This window comes from Aedes albopictus, chromosome 2, assembly GCF_035046485.1.
Source record: "Aedes albopictus strain Foshan chromosome 2, AalbF5, whole genome shotgun sequence".
Classification (NCBI taxonomy): Eukaryota; Metazoa; Arthropoda; class Insecta; order Diptera; family Culicidae; genus Aedes; species Aedes albopictus.
In genome coordinates, this window is record NC_085137.1 from 254,255,652 (window position 1) to 254,274,733 (window position 19,082).

The 19,082-nt window shown below is 38.0% G+C and overlaps 1 protein-coding gene across 1 annotated transcript in view; it reads right to left on the reverse strand.

Moving 5' to 3' along the window:
- Nucleotides 1-19,082, reverse strand: part of LOC109428219 (sarcoplasmic calcium-binding protein 1) — a 59,076-nt gene that overhangs the window by 3,349 nt on the left and 36,645 nt on the right. Inside the window, exon 5 of the mRNA XM_029867293.2 lies at nt 721-873. Within this exon, the coding sequence (XP_029723153.1) occupies nt 721-873 (153 nt within the window). The remainder of the gene's footprint in view (nt 1-720; nt 874-19,082) is intronic.

Sequence of the window (19,082 nt, forward strand, 5' to 3'; positions counted from 1 at the left end):
GAAAATATACTGAAATTGAAGAATTTGGCTGGTTTGTGATTTAGGTTATATTTTTCCCTTGCCGCTTCTTTCAAAAAGGTGGGTGTCCATTTTGCCCCGGCAGCAGAAGATATTTCCAAACTTGATTTTTGATATAATAAAGAAGAAAATATAAACATGTTAAGCATGTAGATACAGCAAAAATACTTGCATGTGTTCTAGAAATATCAGGTTTTAATCGACCTGCAATAAATTAATCACTAAATCTTATTTTAGATGGTGTGAAAATTATAATTTCCATGCACAAAAAACGGAGGACGCAACTTTTTCGTGTAAAATCAAGTATAATTTTAATTTCGAATGTTTATTTCCTGAAACTACGTTTTAGACCAATAGACTATATTCTCCATTCAATAAAGGTTCAAAAAAGTTCGCATATTTCAAAATACTGAGGGTGTCCATTCTGCCCCGGGTGTCCATAATGCCCCGCCTACCCCTACCAGAAGATCCATAAAAAAGAGAACTTAAATCTCAATTAACGGTGATAGTTTAATCCCTTTTGCATCTCTAATTGAATCTTGGAGGCGTTAAAGAAAACTCGCCATCATAGCAGGCTAGCCGTGATGAGAAAATCATAAACCAAAGCAGGCATAGCATAGGCACCCAACTCTGCGAAAAGCATGGCCAACCATGCGTCCCCACCGAATCGATCCGATGTGCATATAAACCCGGGATACTTACACTGACGAGCTGGTTGTAGGAATCATCGACCTTCTTGATGTCGTCCATGGCGATTCTGGAGATGCAGTTGTAACGGTACTCCTCTATGCTGACCAGACCGTCGTTGTTGATGTCCATCATCTGGTAGTGGGCATCGATGAAAGCCTTCATGGCCTGCCGGGATGGAAGAGAAATAACAAAAAAAAGGGAAAAGTGGGTTTTTAGTGTCACTGTTGTTACGCGTTAATTTGATACGTTTTGAATTGTTTTTTTATTCTGCTTGCGAGGATGTCTAGGAACGTTTCACTCGAAATTCCATTCCCGATTCATTGCGACAACTATTCTGCAATCAGCATTTTATCGCGAATCGAACGTCACAGAACGCCAGTGTATTTGCTGACGCAGCCGTATGGAGATGTATACGTTTGTTAGAACAGTAATTTAGGCAATTGTTTCAGGGGATATGACCAACCCTGAAACATAGTTTCCTACAGATGCGAAAGGATGTACAGGATAACAGTTTATTTTTTCTCGCCAACTGAAGTCATAAAATTAGGCCACGAGTTAGTGTGGTCGTTTGTGATGGCGCTCTTGGCGGTTTTTATTAGTTTTTTTTTTCGATATTATGCCATAGTTTTATCTGTTTTATCGTTCATGCTGTGCTTTACGACGCCAAGCCGTCATCAGATCTTATTTCTGTTTAATATGGATTTATTTCATTGAGACGAAAGAGTTCCTTTTAAAAAAATCTTCATTACAATCTAACAAAAACTACTTTCAAGCATTCCAAATCACGTTGTTGAGTTACTTCAAAGTAGCCCTCGCACGTCAGTGACGCTTCATAAATTTTCGTTTTTCGTTTGTTCATACTTCATGTTCATGCATAGTTAATTGAGAAGTGAAACGTTCTTACTTTGAGCACACTTTCTGCCGTACGTTTGCTACTTTGTTAAGTTTTGATGGTAAGTCAACAAATGTGAAACATGGACTTACTTGATGTGACATAACGCAAAAGAAAATTACTAGGGCACACAATCGCAGAAAGTAGGCGGAAAGTTTTTTACCTGACACACATTGTATTGCGACCTCAGTATGTCATGAACGCGTGTTTCTGATTTTTGGTCAGTTCCGCGAAATTGAGTATACTATTCTCAGAGAGTGGTAGCAGGCCCGGAATTTGTGTTATGCCTAGTAGCCAGGCCCCTTGCAGTTCAACACGGCTGAGGGTGGCTAGCAGTAGCAGGCCGTTTCCAGAGTGAACCCAAAAATTAACACACATTTGCTATGCAAACCTTGAAATTAGATGCATATGCATGATGACAAAGAAAAAGGAAAAAAAATGGCTGAACCGCAAATCATTTGTAGCCATGCGAGATGCGTCCTTTCGGGTAACTATTAGGCTGTGAATGCAATGCAATGAGGACTGAACAATGTTAGGCGGCGTCTGCAGAAGTAATAAAATTATTATATTCACTAGGACCGATTTGGCATACGTCTGCTGCAGTATGAAAATATATTCGTCGTTCAGATGGCAATTAAATTACGGTCGCCATATAATAGCGAAAACCGTGAAAGTTTAATTAATCAAGTTTTTTTGGTAACTAAAAATTACAAAAAATAGCGCTTTATTTTTTACAATTTTATAAATGGGGAACATGTGTAAAATATATATTTTTAGTTCCATACTATTGTATTTTCTGATGAAAGATTTTTCTGAGAAAATTCCAGAAGTTCTTTATGACAGATCAATTCACTCCCAAACCTTGCATTTTAAAAAATGCTATTTTAAAGGGAAAGCTGAACAATCCTAAAAAAACTTATTTTTGTAATTCGACAGTTTTGTTTTATTCATCATTTCCAAAACTGATAGGGTCCAAAATTGGCTTCATAGCTTTTCCAACATATTTGAATAGCGAAACTTAAGGTAATTTAGTCGACAAAAGCCGTCATGACGAAGAGGACAAAACTGCCTAAAACACCTTAAGTCATATCTTAGGGAAAACGGAATTGAAGTAACATTCAGTAAAACTTATGGTTTTCGGAAATGTGCTTGTGACATAAGATTCCATAGAATCAGAAATTACATAGCCAGTAAAGAGATTTTAAGAAGAATTTATAGTTGAAACCTTCGAGTAATTGCTAGTAAAATTTGTAGCGCAGTTGCTTGAGTTATTTATACAAAAGTTCTAAAGAATGGCTGCCTGTGGATCCCTGGTGCAATCTCTAGTGGAACTGCCGGACAATTCTGAGGAACCTAAACATAAAAGGTTTCAACTCGCCTGCTAGAGCAGTTTCTGGCGACCTTCTTAGCGAATTTGTGACAGAACTTCTGGAGGCAATGGAAATTCTATAGTTTTTAGCGTAAATTCTAATAGACATTGTTGAAGAAATTGTGGAGGAAATCCATGATGAGTTCTGATTTCATATCCAATAGAATTTCCTGTGAAATTTCTAGAAAATACAGAAAATCCTGTGAATATTCCTAGATACAGAGCCGTTGCGTGGCCCCATGGCGCCCTTAGCAAGCATCCATGTTGCCCTCCTACTATATTTGATTAGACATTGGTAATTCGCAAAAGTTTGTGATTAGGTATTCTTTTTTTTTTCAAAATTTCTTTAAAAGTTTGGTTTTAGTGTTTCGAAGAAACAAATCCAACTCCCCCTCCCTCCTTGTTTTTTTTTTATTTTCTTAGAATGCTTTTCATTTGTGTATTTCTTAAGGAAATTCAATGGGAGATTTATTTCCGAAGTTCAAAATATATCCCAGAAGAAACTCTCCAGTATTCATTAGACGAATGATGACATGTATAGGAATACCAGGAGGAATTACTGGAGAAATCTCTATATGAGTTTTTGTTGAATATCTGGAAGAATTTATGCTGGAGTCACCAAATAAAATTATATAAGAATTTCTGAAGGAATTTCTGCAGGAATATTTGAAGGAATACCTGATGAAAATCCGGGAGATATATCAGCAAAATTTACCAATGGAATTTATGGAGTATTCTTGCAGGAGTTCTTGGAGCAATTCGTAAAGACATGCCGGAAAGAATACTTGTAAGATTTTTTAGAGAACACCTGAACGAATTTGTAAAAGAATACATGGAAGATTTTTTGTAAGGAATCCCTGAAAAAGTTTCTTAGGAAATCTCTTGAGAATTATCTAAAAAATCCCTAGATGCTTGTATTAAAAAATCCCCGGAGCAATTTCTGAAGGAATCCATGGAAAGCTTAGAAAAAAACATTCGGAGAAATTTTGTATGAAATCAGTGGCATAATCAGATTGCCTGGAGAAACTTCTGAAGAAATTCCAAACTTATAATTACCTGGAAGAATTTATGAGGAAATTATGAGGAAATTCGAATTCTAGCAGACATGTATGGAATAATCCAATAATCTTTACTGAATATGGAACAATTTCGAAAGGAATCAATGGAATATTTTGTAAGTGATGTGAGAGATTTCTTTTTTTTTCTGAAGAAATCAATAGAAGACTTTCTAAATGAAAATTTTGGTTAGATTTCTAAAGAAATTTATACAAGATTAAAAAAATCCCGTGAAGAATTTCTAAAGGAATATGCAGAGACATTTCTGAATGAACCTTTGCAGAGATTTCTAAAGGAATCTCTGATAGAATTACTGTGGAAACCTTGTTGCAAACCTATTGAAGAGTTTTTAAATAATCCTTAAAGATATGTTTGCAGAAATCTCTATAAGAATTTCCGAAGGAAACTCTCGGAAATTTCTCAAGAAATTCATTGCTGATTGATTTTTCAGGAGAAAACAAGGAAAAAATGTGAAATTGAGGTATAGGGAAATAGAAGCGTCAACTCCTAGAAGAATTTCTAAAGATATCCTTGAAGAAAATTTCCAAATTTATCTCTGAATGGTTTTTTGAAAAAAAATATCTGCAGAAATTTCTTAAGCAAACTATGGAAGTTTAACTAATAAAGTTCTTGGAGGAATATTGGGACGAATCCTTTGAGTAATTTCCAAAATTTTCCTAGATAACTGCCTGAAAGTCTCCCTGATGGAATTTCCAGAAAAAATCCTTAAAAAAATTAAAATAATCCTTTTTACTCTTCTTACACCCATAAGAAGGGTATAAATATGCTCGAAAAACCGACTTTCGATTCGAGGCCCGGAGGGCCGAGTCTCATATACCAATCAACTCAGCTCGACGAACTGAGCAAATGTATGTATGTGCGTGTAAAAAAACTCATTGATAGTTTTTGTTTTGGGTCAATACGACTTGAATGGTTTCTTGCTAAATTTACAAGAGTTTAAACCCAAAGAAACATTTATTGGAAATAACAATTATATAATCTGATAGAGCATCGTCTGAATATCTTTCATTTGAAATACTTCTTGCCAAGAACGTCGCTTCAATGAAAGCGAAGAAAATTCTCGGAAGTAACCTTAAGATATTCCCCAGTAAGAATGTTTGGGAATTTTCAGAAAGATACTTTACTATAATTTCGAAAGCATATTAATTTTGTTTTGCTCATTGAAACAAAAATCTGAATGTTTGAGAATACGGAATAACGTTAAAAACACATGATCAACGTTAGATACTGTAAATAGCGAAATCTCAGAATTCATGAAAACAGTACCATCGTCCTGTTTCATTCTAGCCTTAGACCTTTTCGGCGCCTCTCTGAGGCTGGTGCTCTTGGCGGCCAACCTGGCCAACCGCACACTACGGCTCTAGATGAATATTTGCAAAACACTCTCAAAATTTGGAACAATACAAAACTTTGTTTACCGTTTTTTTCAAAGAATTTTTGGATTTTGGCCATATTCACCACATTCTTAAAATTTCACACCTACAGAAATTCGCCTTAAAATCTCGAGAAAAAGATTCTCTAAATATTCTTAAATAGCTCTGGGATTTATGTAATGTAAGTTTGTTAAGTAACCAAACCCTTGAATCCCGAAAATTGTAGTAGAAATATTCTAAGAATTCTGTGGATTTTTTTTTTCAAAATGTCTTCGAAAATTTCTGGCAGAAGCAAACAATAATATGCCTACAATTTTTCTAAGATCTTCGTGAACAGTTTTTTTTAATCTTCAAGAGTTCTCGACAGCAATAAACATAAAATTAAAATTGATAAAATTTCCTATATTGAATTCAATAAAACTTGATTGCCTTCCGCTTTTTTTCCAGTTTTTAATCAAAATGTATGGTTTTCACAGCTGTAATCATCATATTATATTAGAATCTACTAGTAAAAAGTAAATTTATGTCGATTTAGATCGTAACAGGCTGAATACCGCACTATGGCCAAAACTCCGGGCTGGCCAAAACTGAAGCTTCTACCCTATTGAATTTAATAAAACTTGATTGCCTTCCGCTTGAGACTAATCTTACATCACAGACTTTTAACACATTTTAACTTGACCCTTCAATTAAATTTATTTTAATTATCAACCGAGACGACGCTGGCTGGCATACCGATAATAGAGCATGAAAATGGGTAGGTGGTGCGGCTTCTAGTTTAATTGAATAATCTCCTTCGGTAGTGCACTTCTTGTGAGTGGCAGTTCCCCGCACGCTCCGAACCGACTGTTTGGTTCGCAGGATTTCTTTAGGATACGGATGCTGTTTTACAGACTGGACAAAATCAATGAACATTAAGTTACCACCTGTTGAAAAATTATGTCGGACAATTTAATCTAGTAAGCCGTGCATACCGTTCATTCGGAGGTAGGGCATCTTTGATTACCAACTATTACCAACTTTTAACGGGAATTGCTAATATAGGGGTCGCATATAGTCAAAGTGGTTTGAGTGTATCTCAGCAACACTTTGCTGAGGATGTTCTCGATATTTATACCATCATTCTTTGTTTTGATTAAGGCGAAACTGGAAGCATTTCTTCACTTGTTGGTTTTTGATTTTTCATTAAATAACGAAGCAATATTTTCAAAATCGGTTTTCGTACACATGTAGAGTATGGATCAAGGTATCTTCTGAAGTATTTTTGTGGTGGAAAATATTTTTCGTTTTTGCAGAAACCATTTTTGAATAAAATTTTACAAAAAATGAGGAAATGCTTCCAGTTTCGCCTTAATCAAACAAACAAAACAGTTTCAATTTCCAAGGTTAAAATGACAGTTCAATCAACAAATGACAACTCACTCCGAAGTAAAAAAACATACAAATTTTGAATGTATTAAGTTCAAGAGCACAAATACTGATAAAATTTCGGGTTTCGACTCATTTTTAAGTGGAGATTCAGATTATAAAATAATCTCAATAACTCAATTGGCAATTTTGGAATTAGGATCGACTGTAGAATCAACCCGGGTGGTGGCAATGAGTGGCAATTGGCAATCAGAACTCTCAGCAACTGTAAAAATGCTCCTAAGCATACAATCAGGTTCTGTCCCATTTGGGTCATCACCCAAGGCAAGAGAAAAAAGATGTCCAACCAAGAGGGACACCAACGTATTAATCTTTCTTCTTCAAAAGAGTCTAATTCCTCATAGAAGAAGCCGACCGTAAGAAGAACAAACATCTCAGAAATTCCCTCGAAATAAACAAGCTGTAATATCGAATGTCTTCTGAACTCCCACGAATTATTAAGCCGACGATGAACATGTTATTGTTGCTTCGAGTGAGTGTGCTCTAGCAGCACCTTCGCCGGCCGCAACCCGGGTCCATAACCTGCCGGCTGGGAACATGCCTAATTCGCGGCAGTGGCGACGGCGGCGGCAAGTGATGTAATCTATTTTTAATATATACACACATCTTCGCGCCACATTTAATTAGCCCGGATCGGTATGACTATAGGAACACAACAGCAGCCGTGTGCGCCACTTTTCCTTCGAATTTTGCGCTCCCTTTCGGTTTGGCATGCGGTTCAGCTCGGGTTACCCACTCCGAGAATCACCACCGGCTGCCTTATAAGAGTTTGGGACTACTACTGTGGCCACCGTACCGTGTTCGGTATCGCCGTCGAAACTCTTGCTTCCGCGCTGCGTTGTGGAACGGAGTGGATATTAAATCTCAGTCCTCGAAAGAATCGAGTAATTGTCTTGACCGTGGAATAAAATTAAATAAAACTATTGGAAAGAGCTCACCACTCACTCACAGTGTGCTTCTTTGGAAAGTAGCATTTCCTTTCGAGGTGCATATTCACTATTCAGCTTACAATGCATGTAGCCGGCTGGGTTCATTTGTTACATGAGCTGATTCGCGCTGTCTGGCTTGCTTGGATGCGTAAAACATCGAATAAGTTTCTTCGTCGGTCACGCTCCCTTCCTCGTTTCCGTGCTATGAAACTGCAGTGGGCTATATGAGGGGGATCCCTTGTTTCAGACGCGGGTCGCTCGTACCATATGGATTTTTATGGTACCTACTTGGATTTCGGTTGTTATACATACTCAGAATAAACGGTGCAGAGTGGAGCAAACCCGCAGCAAGCCAGGAAAGTGCGAGAAACTTTTGATAAATTTAATAATCCAGTGAGCGAAGGTTTGTGAGGAATAATTAATTGACTATTTTAACGCCGTGCTTGGTGAGTGATGCTGTTACCGTTGTGGAGGTGTAACTTAGTGATCCAATAGCATGAATCGTCTCCTAGTTTCGACTGTTGGATAGTACCTAACAGTGTTTCGGTTTCAAATTGCCTCGTTGATGAATGGAGCCGCATGGTACTTTATACAAATCCGCTGTTGTGGATGTGCTCATGGAGCACTTAGCTGAGAAGTAGGCTTTGTCTGGAAGAAGCAGGCATGCCTGTGAGGACGTTACGCTAAAAGGAAGCGGAGGAAACCTCGAGATTTGCCAACTCCAGTGTAGCGGATTGCACCAACGAGAGGAACCGAGCTGCTGTGGAGCATGACACGCCGGATTTGTTATAATGTCAGCAGTCGCATTGGCTGGGATGCTTGCGTGTTTAGACACCCAGGCAAAGGTTGTGGTAATGTAGATACCATGGGCTTCCAACCCGACCCGCCCGGAGTACGAGAATACGACGGTTCGGGGCAAGTGAAGAGAATTGTCAGACAAAAGAGGTACAAAACAAGCAACAAAGAAGGTGCGACGATTACTCTTTATCCCTACTGGTAACAGATAATGACATGATCTCGAAATTTTTTGTTGCAGACAAAACGGAAGCTGAATTTGTTGCGTACTTTTCAACTCGTGTATAATCAATTATTGCTAACCCAAAGTCGAAACTGTTTGATGATAAAGCTTCATCAGAGTTGCAGTGTTTACCAACTCGAAGTTACCGTTCGAAAATCGCAATGTAAGGCTTAAAAATCTCTAAACTCGTGGTGTACGATGTTAATCCCATTATTTTCAAGTTGGGACAAACTTATGTCGCATGGGTTTGTTTGTCGCAACAAACACAGGTTGCGACATTGTCATTATTGTTGCGCGATGGTTGAATTTTGATTCACTGTTCTGGACCTGTTTGCAATGAATAGGCCTCATCTGAGGAAACACCACCGAGGCAAGATAACCGGCCGCAGCGGCATTTGGCTTCTCCAGACACTCCATGGCCTACTTCGTTTTGTGCTAATGAGCCATCGGTGAACAAAAGTGGCCAACCCGCCTTCGTATGCATATGGTAACCTCTCTGAAGATAGTCAGAGCTACATGAAAATTGGCACTAGCCAATCATACGTGCCTCACGTATCAGTCGGCCTTGGGGACGTCCGTACCCAGACTGGAGCCAGGCCCATTTTTAAGCCGAAGAGACAAGTTTTGTTAGCGTTCATGGAGAAGATTGAAGCAGAATTGGGTGGGCTCTAGTCGCTTGGCAGCATGAGGAATATCCCCCCTCTAGTTGTCACAATGAAAAAACCTAGAGGAAACGTGCGAATCTGTGTATACAGTCTATAGACTGCTCACCCGGACTGAACGCTGCTTTGGAACCCAACTACTAGCCGCTATCGATTCCGGGCACCTTCAACAAGCTGAACGGGTGAAAGTATTTCAGCATAATTGATCTCAATGATGCTGACAGTGGAAGTTGTCAGCGATTCGAAGCAATCCTCACAATGAATACGCACCGAGATCTCATTCGCGTCAACCGGCACGCATCTTTCACACCCTGACGGGGCTTTTCAGCAACTGGTGATTATGTCAAAAGACGTAAACGCCACTTTATTCATTTCAAGGCGACAACCAAGGTCCCACTGAAATCATGTCTACTCGCCCAAGAAATGAACCCACATGGATCACTCAACGGTCTACACTTCGTGATTGTTGTGGATGCCTTCTTCAAATGATCGGTTATCCGCACCGTGAGGAATCCGAAGACATCAGCATTAACCGATTTCCTTAATGAACTGTTTGCACATTTCGGTAAAGGCTTGCGGAAACCTTGAAGAGGCAGTTGCGCGGAATCCATGAAGAGGAGAACTTCTTCGAAAGGCTCCAGACTTAATTCCAGCAGGTATACAGGATGGCACTTAGCCATGTTCTAATCATGTTCTTGACAGCAGATGCTAGGCCAGAACATGAAGACAGTTCTCGATCTTCAACAACACGATCATCCGAAGCTTGTGGTCCGGAGGAATCGCCAGGACGAGCAGTTCGATCGCAAGCATAGTGTATGGTTCCACTTGACTTCATGAAAAGTAACGAGGTCTACGTCAAGGTCTATACAAGCAACACGAAGTCGCAATAGGCTTCCGGCGTCATCAGCGAAGTACTCAATACGTAACCCGAGATAGTTGCGGGTTAGATCGCTAACCTTGGCCATGCTTTTTTGGAAGGTCATGTCGCAAGGGTTGAGCATGTTCGTGAGGAGCTGGAACTCGAATAACCTTGATCTCAACTAGTGAAAACCATAGAACGGTCAGGAAACGATAATACACGGAGAAACAGACGTCACACTCTCATTGCTTCCTTCCCATCGATCACCTTTTTAACGGCTGATTCAATTATTCAGTAGTAGGTCGATCTACCAATCGCGGCACTGGTATCGTTTTTGCTCCTGTTTGACGTTTGCTCACTACCGCCATCTAGTGGCGGCCCGGCCAAACACAGTACGTTTAGCATTGGGCGATTGCGCTTTTGTGACGATGTTTTTTAATGAAATTTGTTCTAAGTGTTACGTCTGTTTCTCTGTGGATAATATATAACTTTTCCAATGAGAAATTCACGCAATAGGGTCTTCGTTCAAACGAAACTGTTGAGGTATACAATACCTTTTCGAATGCATTTCAGGATTTCTCATTAGATTCCTTCCGTGTTTTTGTTGGTATCTATTGTTGAATCTCTCCCGGAGGTTTTTTCGGCATTCAAACATTTTTTTTTCCGGGATTCTTTCTTGCAAATCTGACTGATTACCACCGGATTTTTTCACGGTGATCCAGGAGAATTTCTTTCACATGTTTTCGTGGTAGTGCTCTCAGAATCCCTCGCAGGAATTTACCGAAGTTCAAACCTGCATTTTACCCAAAGACTTGTTCGTGTTTTTTTTTTCAAGAATTATCCCGGGACCCCTAGAAGTATACATCAGAATATTTCTCAGATTGTATCGCATAAAATCTTTGGATGTGTCTCTCGGGATTCCTTTTGAATGATTTTTTTTGCAACTCCTTCTGGTGTTCCTCTCAGAATTGCTTACCGGGGTTTTCGCAGAGTTTCTACCGAAATTATTCCTGGGATTTCTATAAGAGTTCCCTAAGGAATTTTTCAGGAGCGTTGTAACAAATTATCTGCAGGAGTTCAGTCTGGCATTACTTCCAGAGGTTTTTCCTGTATATTCCCAGAGTCTTCATTTCGGTGCCGCAGTCGGGCGTCAGCTTGCTTTGTTCATGCGCTACCGTTACCTCTTACACACAACACGAGCGGTACGACGAAGATCAATAAACCAAATAAATTAATAAATCAAATCAATGTTGTCTGACACGATGACATTTGTCTAATTCTAGCATTTCGCATGGATTTCAGTCAATTGCGATTATGAATGTTAACATTAGATAATTCTTGCTTGTTTAATTGAATATGACACGCATATGCTCCACATTGTGGAAGAAGACAGGAATAACAAAAGCCAAACCGTATCCCGAAGGCGCAATTGTGGTCAAGTGCATTCGTTTGACATTTTTGTTTCATACGGTAGTTTGATTGCTTGTGTTGTGAATTTCAGAGACAAAGGCAGCCGAATATCGAAGAAAAGGTGCCAATGACTGTGATCTCTAATAAGACTGCTCATGGGATTTCATCAAAAAATCCTGCTGTAATTTCTTCAAATTTCCTCGAGATTTCTTCTGTAGTTTCTCCCGGGATATTACTTAAAGGTAAATGTCTTTGAAGTTTCACCTGAGATTTAGGTATTTCGGAATTTTATTCAGGATTGCTCTAAATGATTTATTTCGGTCTTCCTGTCGGGATTTCCCCAGAAGTTTTTCCAGGAATTCTACAGGAGTTATTGCTCAGTATTATAGATTCTTTCTTAGGATGAATTCTTCCGTAGTCTTTTTTATAATTTCTTCAGGTTTTTTTTTCTCGGAGTTTCTCCCGGGATATTTCTTAGAACGTCTCGTGAGATTTCTTTTGAAGTTTCACCTGAGGTTACTTTTGCAGCCATACCATGAAAAAAGAATAGATGCTCCGACATTGCTCAAATACGGTAAGAATGATATTTACCAATAATAATTAGACCCTTATTTTTTTGTTTCGACATTAGGGTGGTCATTTCAAAAAACGCCATTTTTATTTTTTTTATTTTCGAATCATCAAAACTTTTGAACAAATTGACCGGTTTGCAATATTTTCTCATGATTGAAATGATTATGATTAGAGACGAACCAGCCAAGGGCTGAAAGTCTCTTAAATAAAGACAAATCAATCAATTAATGATTATGATTTCTAGATTTGACAAATAGTAAACTTGAATATGCAAAAATGATCAAAGTATCAGTTTTTTACGGTTTTCTGAATGTTGGATCAAAACGTCTATACTTTTTACCCTTCTTACACCCATAAGAAGGGTATAAATATCGCTCGAAAAACCGACTTTCGATCCGAGGCCCGGAGGGCCGAGTCTCATATACCAATGAACTCAGCTCGACGAACTGAGCAAATGTCTGTATGTGTGTGTGTGTGTATGTGTGTATGTGTGTATGTGTGTGTGTGTGTATGTGCGTTACAAAAAAAAGTCACGCACGTTTCTCAGCCGTCTGTCAACCGATTTGAGTTCTCTTGGAAGCAAATGAAAGCTACTACATCCTAGTAGAACGCTATTGATTTTTTTTTCGATTGGACGTTTGGTTACCGAGATATCTCTCGAAGAGTACTTATGAGTCATACATCTAAACTTTTTAAGATTTTTGACCAAGTGTATCATAATAAATATTTCGGCCGTTTGTCAATCGATTTGGGTTCTCTTGGCACCAAATGAAAGCTACAGCATCCTAGTAGATCGCCCTGAAATTTTATTTCGATTGGACATTTGGTTACCGAGATATCTTTCGAAGAGTACTTTGAAATAATATAGGTTAGCTTATTGAGAGATTTTTGACATTTCGCATATTGATGGATATCTCAGCCGTCTGTCAACCGATTTGAGTTCTCTTGGCAGCAAATGAAAGCTACAACATCGTAGTAGAACGCTCTGAAATTTTATTTCGATTGGACATTTGGTTACCGAGATATCTTTCGAAGAGTACTTAGGAGTTATTCAACTAAACTTTTTGAGATTTTTGACCAAGTGTATCATAATAAATATCTCAACCGTCTGTCAACCGATTTCGGTTCTCCTGGCACCAAATGCAAGCTATAACATCCTAGTAGAACCCTATACAATTTTATTAGGAGTGGACATTTGGTTTTCGAGATATCTTTCAAAGAGTACTTGGGAGTAATACAGGTTAACCTTTTGAGAGATTTTCGACCAAGTGTATCATAATAAATATCTCAGCCGTTTGACAACCGATTTGGGTTCTCTTAGCACCAAATGAAAGCTACAGTATCCTTGTAAAAGGCTCTGAAATTTTATTTGGATTGGACATTTGGTTACTGACATATCTTTCGAAGAGTATTTCAATAAATTCCTTTTTTTTATTATTATATTCGTTTGTTATCTTGCATAAGCTTTTGACCAGTCTATGGGAAATTAAAGTTCAATCAATAATACTGACCTCATATAAAGTGTATACTAGCAGGTTATTGTTTTCAATAAAATTATAAATAACAAATTACAAATAAACAGGAATTCTTTGAAAACTAACAATATGTTAAATGAAAGCTTTGAATTTATGTATTAGCATAGCATAGCATAGCATAGCATAGCCGACCGTACACATCCTGGGGTGGCTGTCGATAGAGACGTTTAATGCGCCAGAAAAGCTGCCTGGGACTTGACAAACCTTTCATTTAACGAACTCTCGACACCTGGCCAGGTCCTTACGATCAGCGGGGATGGGGAGGAAATGTTGATTAGATATCTACTCAGAATATGTCCAAGAACTTGGCCCACTTCATAGATATCTGGAGTTGGAAATTGGATAGGGTTTATTGGGGTGCTTTCCTTGGCGAAAAAGCGTATGAGAAATTGTCATGGTTTAATCATTTACCTGGTTACCACTGAAAAAGAAAACATAAGCATTAAGCAAGTCACACAGATTTCGTAGGTAATACAGCCCTAGACCACAGTTATGAGGATTGTCGGATACCAAAACACAAAGATTGGAGACTTATCTCTGACTTCTTGACAAGACTGACGCAATCCTTAAACGTTCAGATACACCATTATTTGACTGATTCGATTTAGTTATCAGCCCATTGCCAGAGCCGTAGCGTGGGGTTGCCCAGGTTGGCACCCGCCAAGGGCGCCAGCCTCAGAGGGGCGCCAAGTTGGCCAAAGGCTGGAAGGAATAGTATGGTGTTTTTAACAAGATTCAAACTAAAGCACTGTATCTCAGAAACACACATATTTTCACACCCCACAGTTATCATGTTTTTGCTGTTGTAGCATTTTTCCATATACAGATTTGTTCAGACTTTTTTTTGAATGTTTACAATAGTTTTTCCTGGAAATTCATACCCGTTTTAAGATATTATTCTAAATTTTTCCCAATTTAATCTTAAAAAATAATAAATAAAAATAGGAAGCTTTGTGTAAATTTTCAAAAAATCACAATTTCTGTAGAAGTTTTATTAAATCCATCAGCATTCTCACTATGTCTCAAGTTATCTTCCAAATATATTTTCAATCAAATCAACCATTTCAAAAAATCTTGAGCATTGCATTTTAAAACTTGATCTCAACAATAAATATGGTTCCTGTGAAAATCTAGCTGTATGGCTACAAGTTGTTTGTCTAAGTTGTTTTTTAAATAATTTATTGGCTATTCCAAGCGTTCTTTCCCGTGCCCCCGAACCCCGAATCAACATAAGTTGATGAAAGTTAAGGTTGATAAGATAGATTTTGTTATTAGAGCAACTAATTCGAAAAACAGCCCCAACCAATATCAATTGCTTTTGCAATTAACTACTACCTGTGGTACGCACAAAACTGAATGAACTTTTCACGGAAATATAAAAATGGATCATGTGAGGCTTCTTAGAGGACTTCAGGATAGTTATAAACTTTAAGAAGTATGCTGTTAAAAAAGCTATTGAAGTTGCGTTGAAAAGTGATATAAAAAACTGAATGAATTCCTAATAAAACATGTGAAACAGGTTGGAAGAAATAAACAGATGAATGTCAAAATATCTCAAAAAATATAACGTTTAAAATACAACAAACTAAATACAATGCTTTCAAAACAGTTTTTAATGGAAATTTGAAACAAATGGTGCAAGGGCAGGTGTACCTGTTTTGGGCACTTGCCGCTATAACTAAGTCAATTTCAAACGGATTGATTTGATTTTTTGTGTAGAGTTAGGCACGTACAGTATCTAACTCTATACAAAAACTCAAATCAATCGGTTTGAAATTCAATTAGTACACCTGCCCAAATGCTACAAGACCCTATGAAATTCTCGAGAAAAAAAAAATTTTCTCAAAAAATGTCACCAAAATATCAAAACAAAACAACTTTTGAAGAAATTTTATAAAAATGAAAACAATAGACATTACTATGGGGCGCAAATCAGGATGCTTGCCAAGGGCGCCGTGGAACCACGCTACGGCTCTGCCCATTGCACGAACCCGAAGCGGGCGCAAAATGTAGATGGTCGATAATAATGTATTAATAAATGGCCAGATCTCACCCATTTCCTGGAATTGGCAGCACTGTCATGGATGGAACATAGAACACATCAGCACTTCAACTTTCCAGAACCATCAAGGCACTTTCAGTCGCACCAACCAAGTTTCCTTCCTCGCACACACCATCACTCCCGGCCGATTTGGCTTCCGTTAACGTTATCGTCCGATTACACGACGACCTTTGCGAAATAAACACGCTACCCAAGCCAACAAGACCAACACAATTAGTTATAGAACTCAAAAAAAAAAATCTCCAAACAAAAATTTTCACTATCCGTCGAATTGCATAAAAGTTTTGACAATCAGCACGACAAAAACGCAGCACGTAAAAATTTCATGAAAGCTTTGAATTTATGTATTGTGGGAAAAATGCAAGAACTGCACACTTAAAATAAAGTACCGTATTCAGCTGTTCTATTTTCGGTAAAAGTTCAGATTACCGAATGTTCAGCACCATATTACCGAAGTTCGTCAAAAAATTAGCCGAACTTCGGTAAAACTGTGCTGAACTTCGGTAATCCGAACTTTTACCGAAAATAGAACAGCCGAACAAGTGACTCTAAAATAAGTGTGTGGACAGCCGAAATAACTAGCTAATTTCAAAACTGATTAGCATAGTAGATATATCATTTTTGTCCTTTTTACACCATAATCATGAATACCAAGTACTTCGGAGCTAATTTATTCGACTGATTAAGAGATATTAGACACAGTGTATCTCGCTGATTTGCTTATCCATTTGTTAATCGATTCAAGATCTTTTGGCAGTTAACAAAAAATACAATATTCCAGAATATGTACACTATTTTTTTAAAATTTCATTCAAGATTCTAGAAGGTGTCTGGCATTTCTGGTAGTTTAGTCCATGGTCCATGATTTTGGAAACCAATCCACTAGATGCCAAATCCACAATATTTTCTAGAACTTTTGGTTCATCACACAATATAAATATGTTAAATACAAATAATACAACAATAGTTTTAATAAGTGTAAGAAGGGTTCTGTTCACCATAGGTGGATTAAATCGGGTTTTTATATTTTTAAACGAAAGTTTAACTATTTTTATACAATATATCAAAAAATTAAAAAAAATCTTCAAGTCGTCTTTGAGCTGCATTTTTTTAATTTCAAGGTTTGTATATTATGGATGTATACGTATGGAATGACCATGCGTCTCCATCACTATAAAAATGCCGTTTACTTTATTTATTTATTTCTATTTTTATACATTTATATAGCCTTTGGCTACTGGGAGAACTTTGGTAAGTATAACAATACCAGAGAATTCGCTTGCTGCAGAGTGATACTCCTCCAAGAATTGCTTCAGGCATTCTTTCAGAAGTTTCTTCTGAATACCTCCATAAATTCCTTCTGATTTTCCTACGGAGGTTTTTTCTCAGATTCAGTTTAAGATTCCTTCTGGAATTTCTCTAGGAGTGTCTTCAGAAATTGATATAGTTCTTTCTAGAATTTCTTCAGAGGTTCCTTCGAGGGATACCCAGGAGGTCCTGCTGATATTACCCCAGCAGTTTCTTCTGGTGTTTCTCCAGGAATTAGTTCTGAGAATCTACATGAAATTTCTTCTTGGACTCGTCAAAAAGTTCCTTAGGATACCTCCAGCAGTTTCTTCTGGGAATTCTTCAAAAGTTTCTTCTATGATTTTTCAAGAAGTTTCTTGAGATTCCGGGTAATTTCCGGAGTGACTCTAGAAAACTTTAACGTTATTCTGGGTATATCCAGGATTCCTTCAGAAGTTCCCTCTTTTTTATTTTTTTTATTTATTTGCGATTCTTCCAGAAATTTTTTTTCTGAAATTTATAATGAGGTTTCATCTGACAGGATTCCAGGAGTCCTTCTATAATGGTTCCTTTATGGAATGGCGTTCCTTTTGGAATGTCGTCAGAAGTAATTTGCCGAGGTTCCCAGAAGGAAATCCTGGAGAAATTTAATCTCAGAAGGAGCTTTTGAAGGAAACTCAGGACGAACATCTGGAGAAAATTTTACAAAACTGTTGGAGATATTACATAAAAAAATTTGGGGCTTGGAAGAGGAACGCCGGGATGCGATTTACAAGTAATTCCGGAAGGATTTCCTAAAATAATTCTAGGAGGAATCTTTCAAGAAGTTTTTCCTGCACGAATTCTTGGAATTTCTGAAAGAATGTCTGGGAAGGAACTTCTTAAGTAATCATAGAAAGAAATTCTGGAGGAAACCTGGGATAAATGCAGGGGGAAATTCAGAAGGAACTCTTTGAGGAATTACAGAAGGAACCCCTTGAGGAATGCAGGAAAAAATGTGGAAGAATCACGGAAGGGATTCCTGAAGAAATATTGGAATTTTCAAAGGAGGAATCTCAGAAGAAACTCCTTGAAAAATCCCAGAAAACTTTTGAAGAACTCCTAAACGGAAAGAGTGAATTTCGGAAGTCAATCTTGGAAAATTTTGGAGAAATCCCAGAAGGAACTTCAGGAGGTATTCGTAAAGGAACTGTTGAAGGAATCATCGAAGCAGTTCCTGGAGGCATCCAAAAAATACTCTGAAAAAATTCCTCGATGAAACTCGAGACAGAAACCCTTTTACAATCACAGATGAACCTTTCAAAGAATCCCCAGAAGGAACTGCTGGAGGAATTCTCAAAAAAGGAAATCATAAGGAACTTCTTGACAAATCCAAGGAGAAACTTCTTCTGCGGATTTAATTCCTGGAAGAATGCCAGAAGAAACCGCTGGAGTAATTTCAGAAGAACTCCTTGGAGTCCCTCGAAGGAGCCTCTGCAGAAATCTCAGAAACATCAATCTCTGAAAACACTCCTAGAGGAATTCTAGAAGGAGCGCCTGAATGAATCTTAGAAAGAACTCTAGTTATTGCAGAGATTTTTTCAGGGGTTTTTCTCGGAATACCTGCTGCGATAACCAACGAAACTCACGGAGAAATATGGAAAGGAATCCAGATAAAATCTTGCGATAAACTCTGAAGACATATAGGAGCAATTTCGAGAAGAACTATATAAGAAATCTGGAGTGAAGGTGATACATCTCGGGAAAACAATCTAGGAGGAATTTCTTCAGAAAAATCCTTGGAGAGACTGTTGAAAACCCATCCCAGAAAATCACTCTGAGAAATTCCTCAATAAACTTCGGATAAATTTTTGAAGGATTTCCGTACGGAATCTTCTGGAAAAAATCCGGGGTCCTGTAA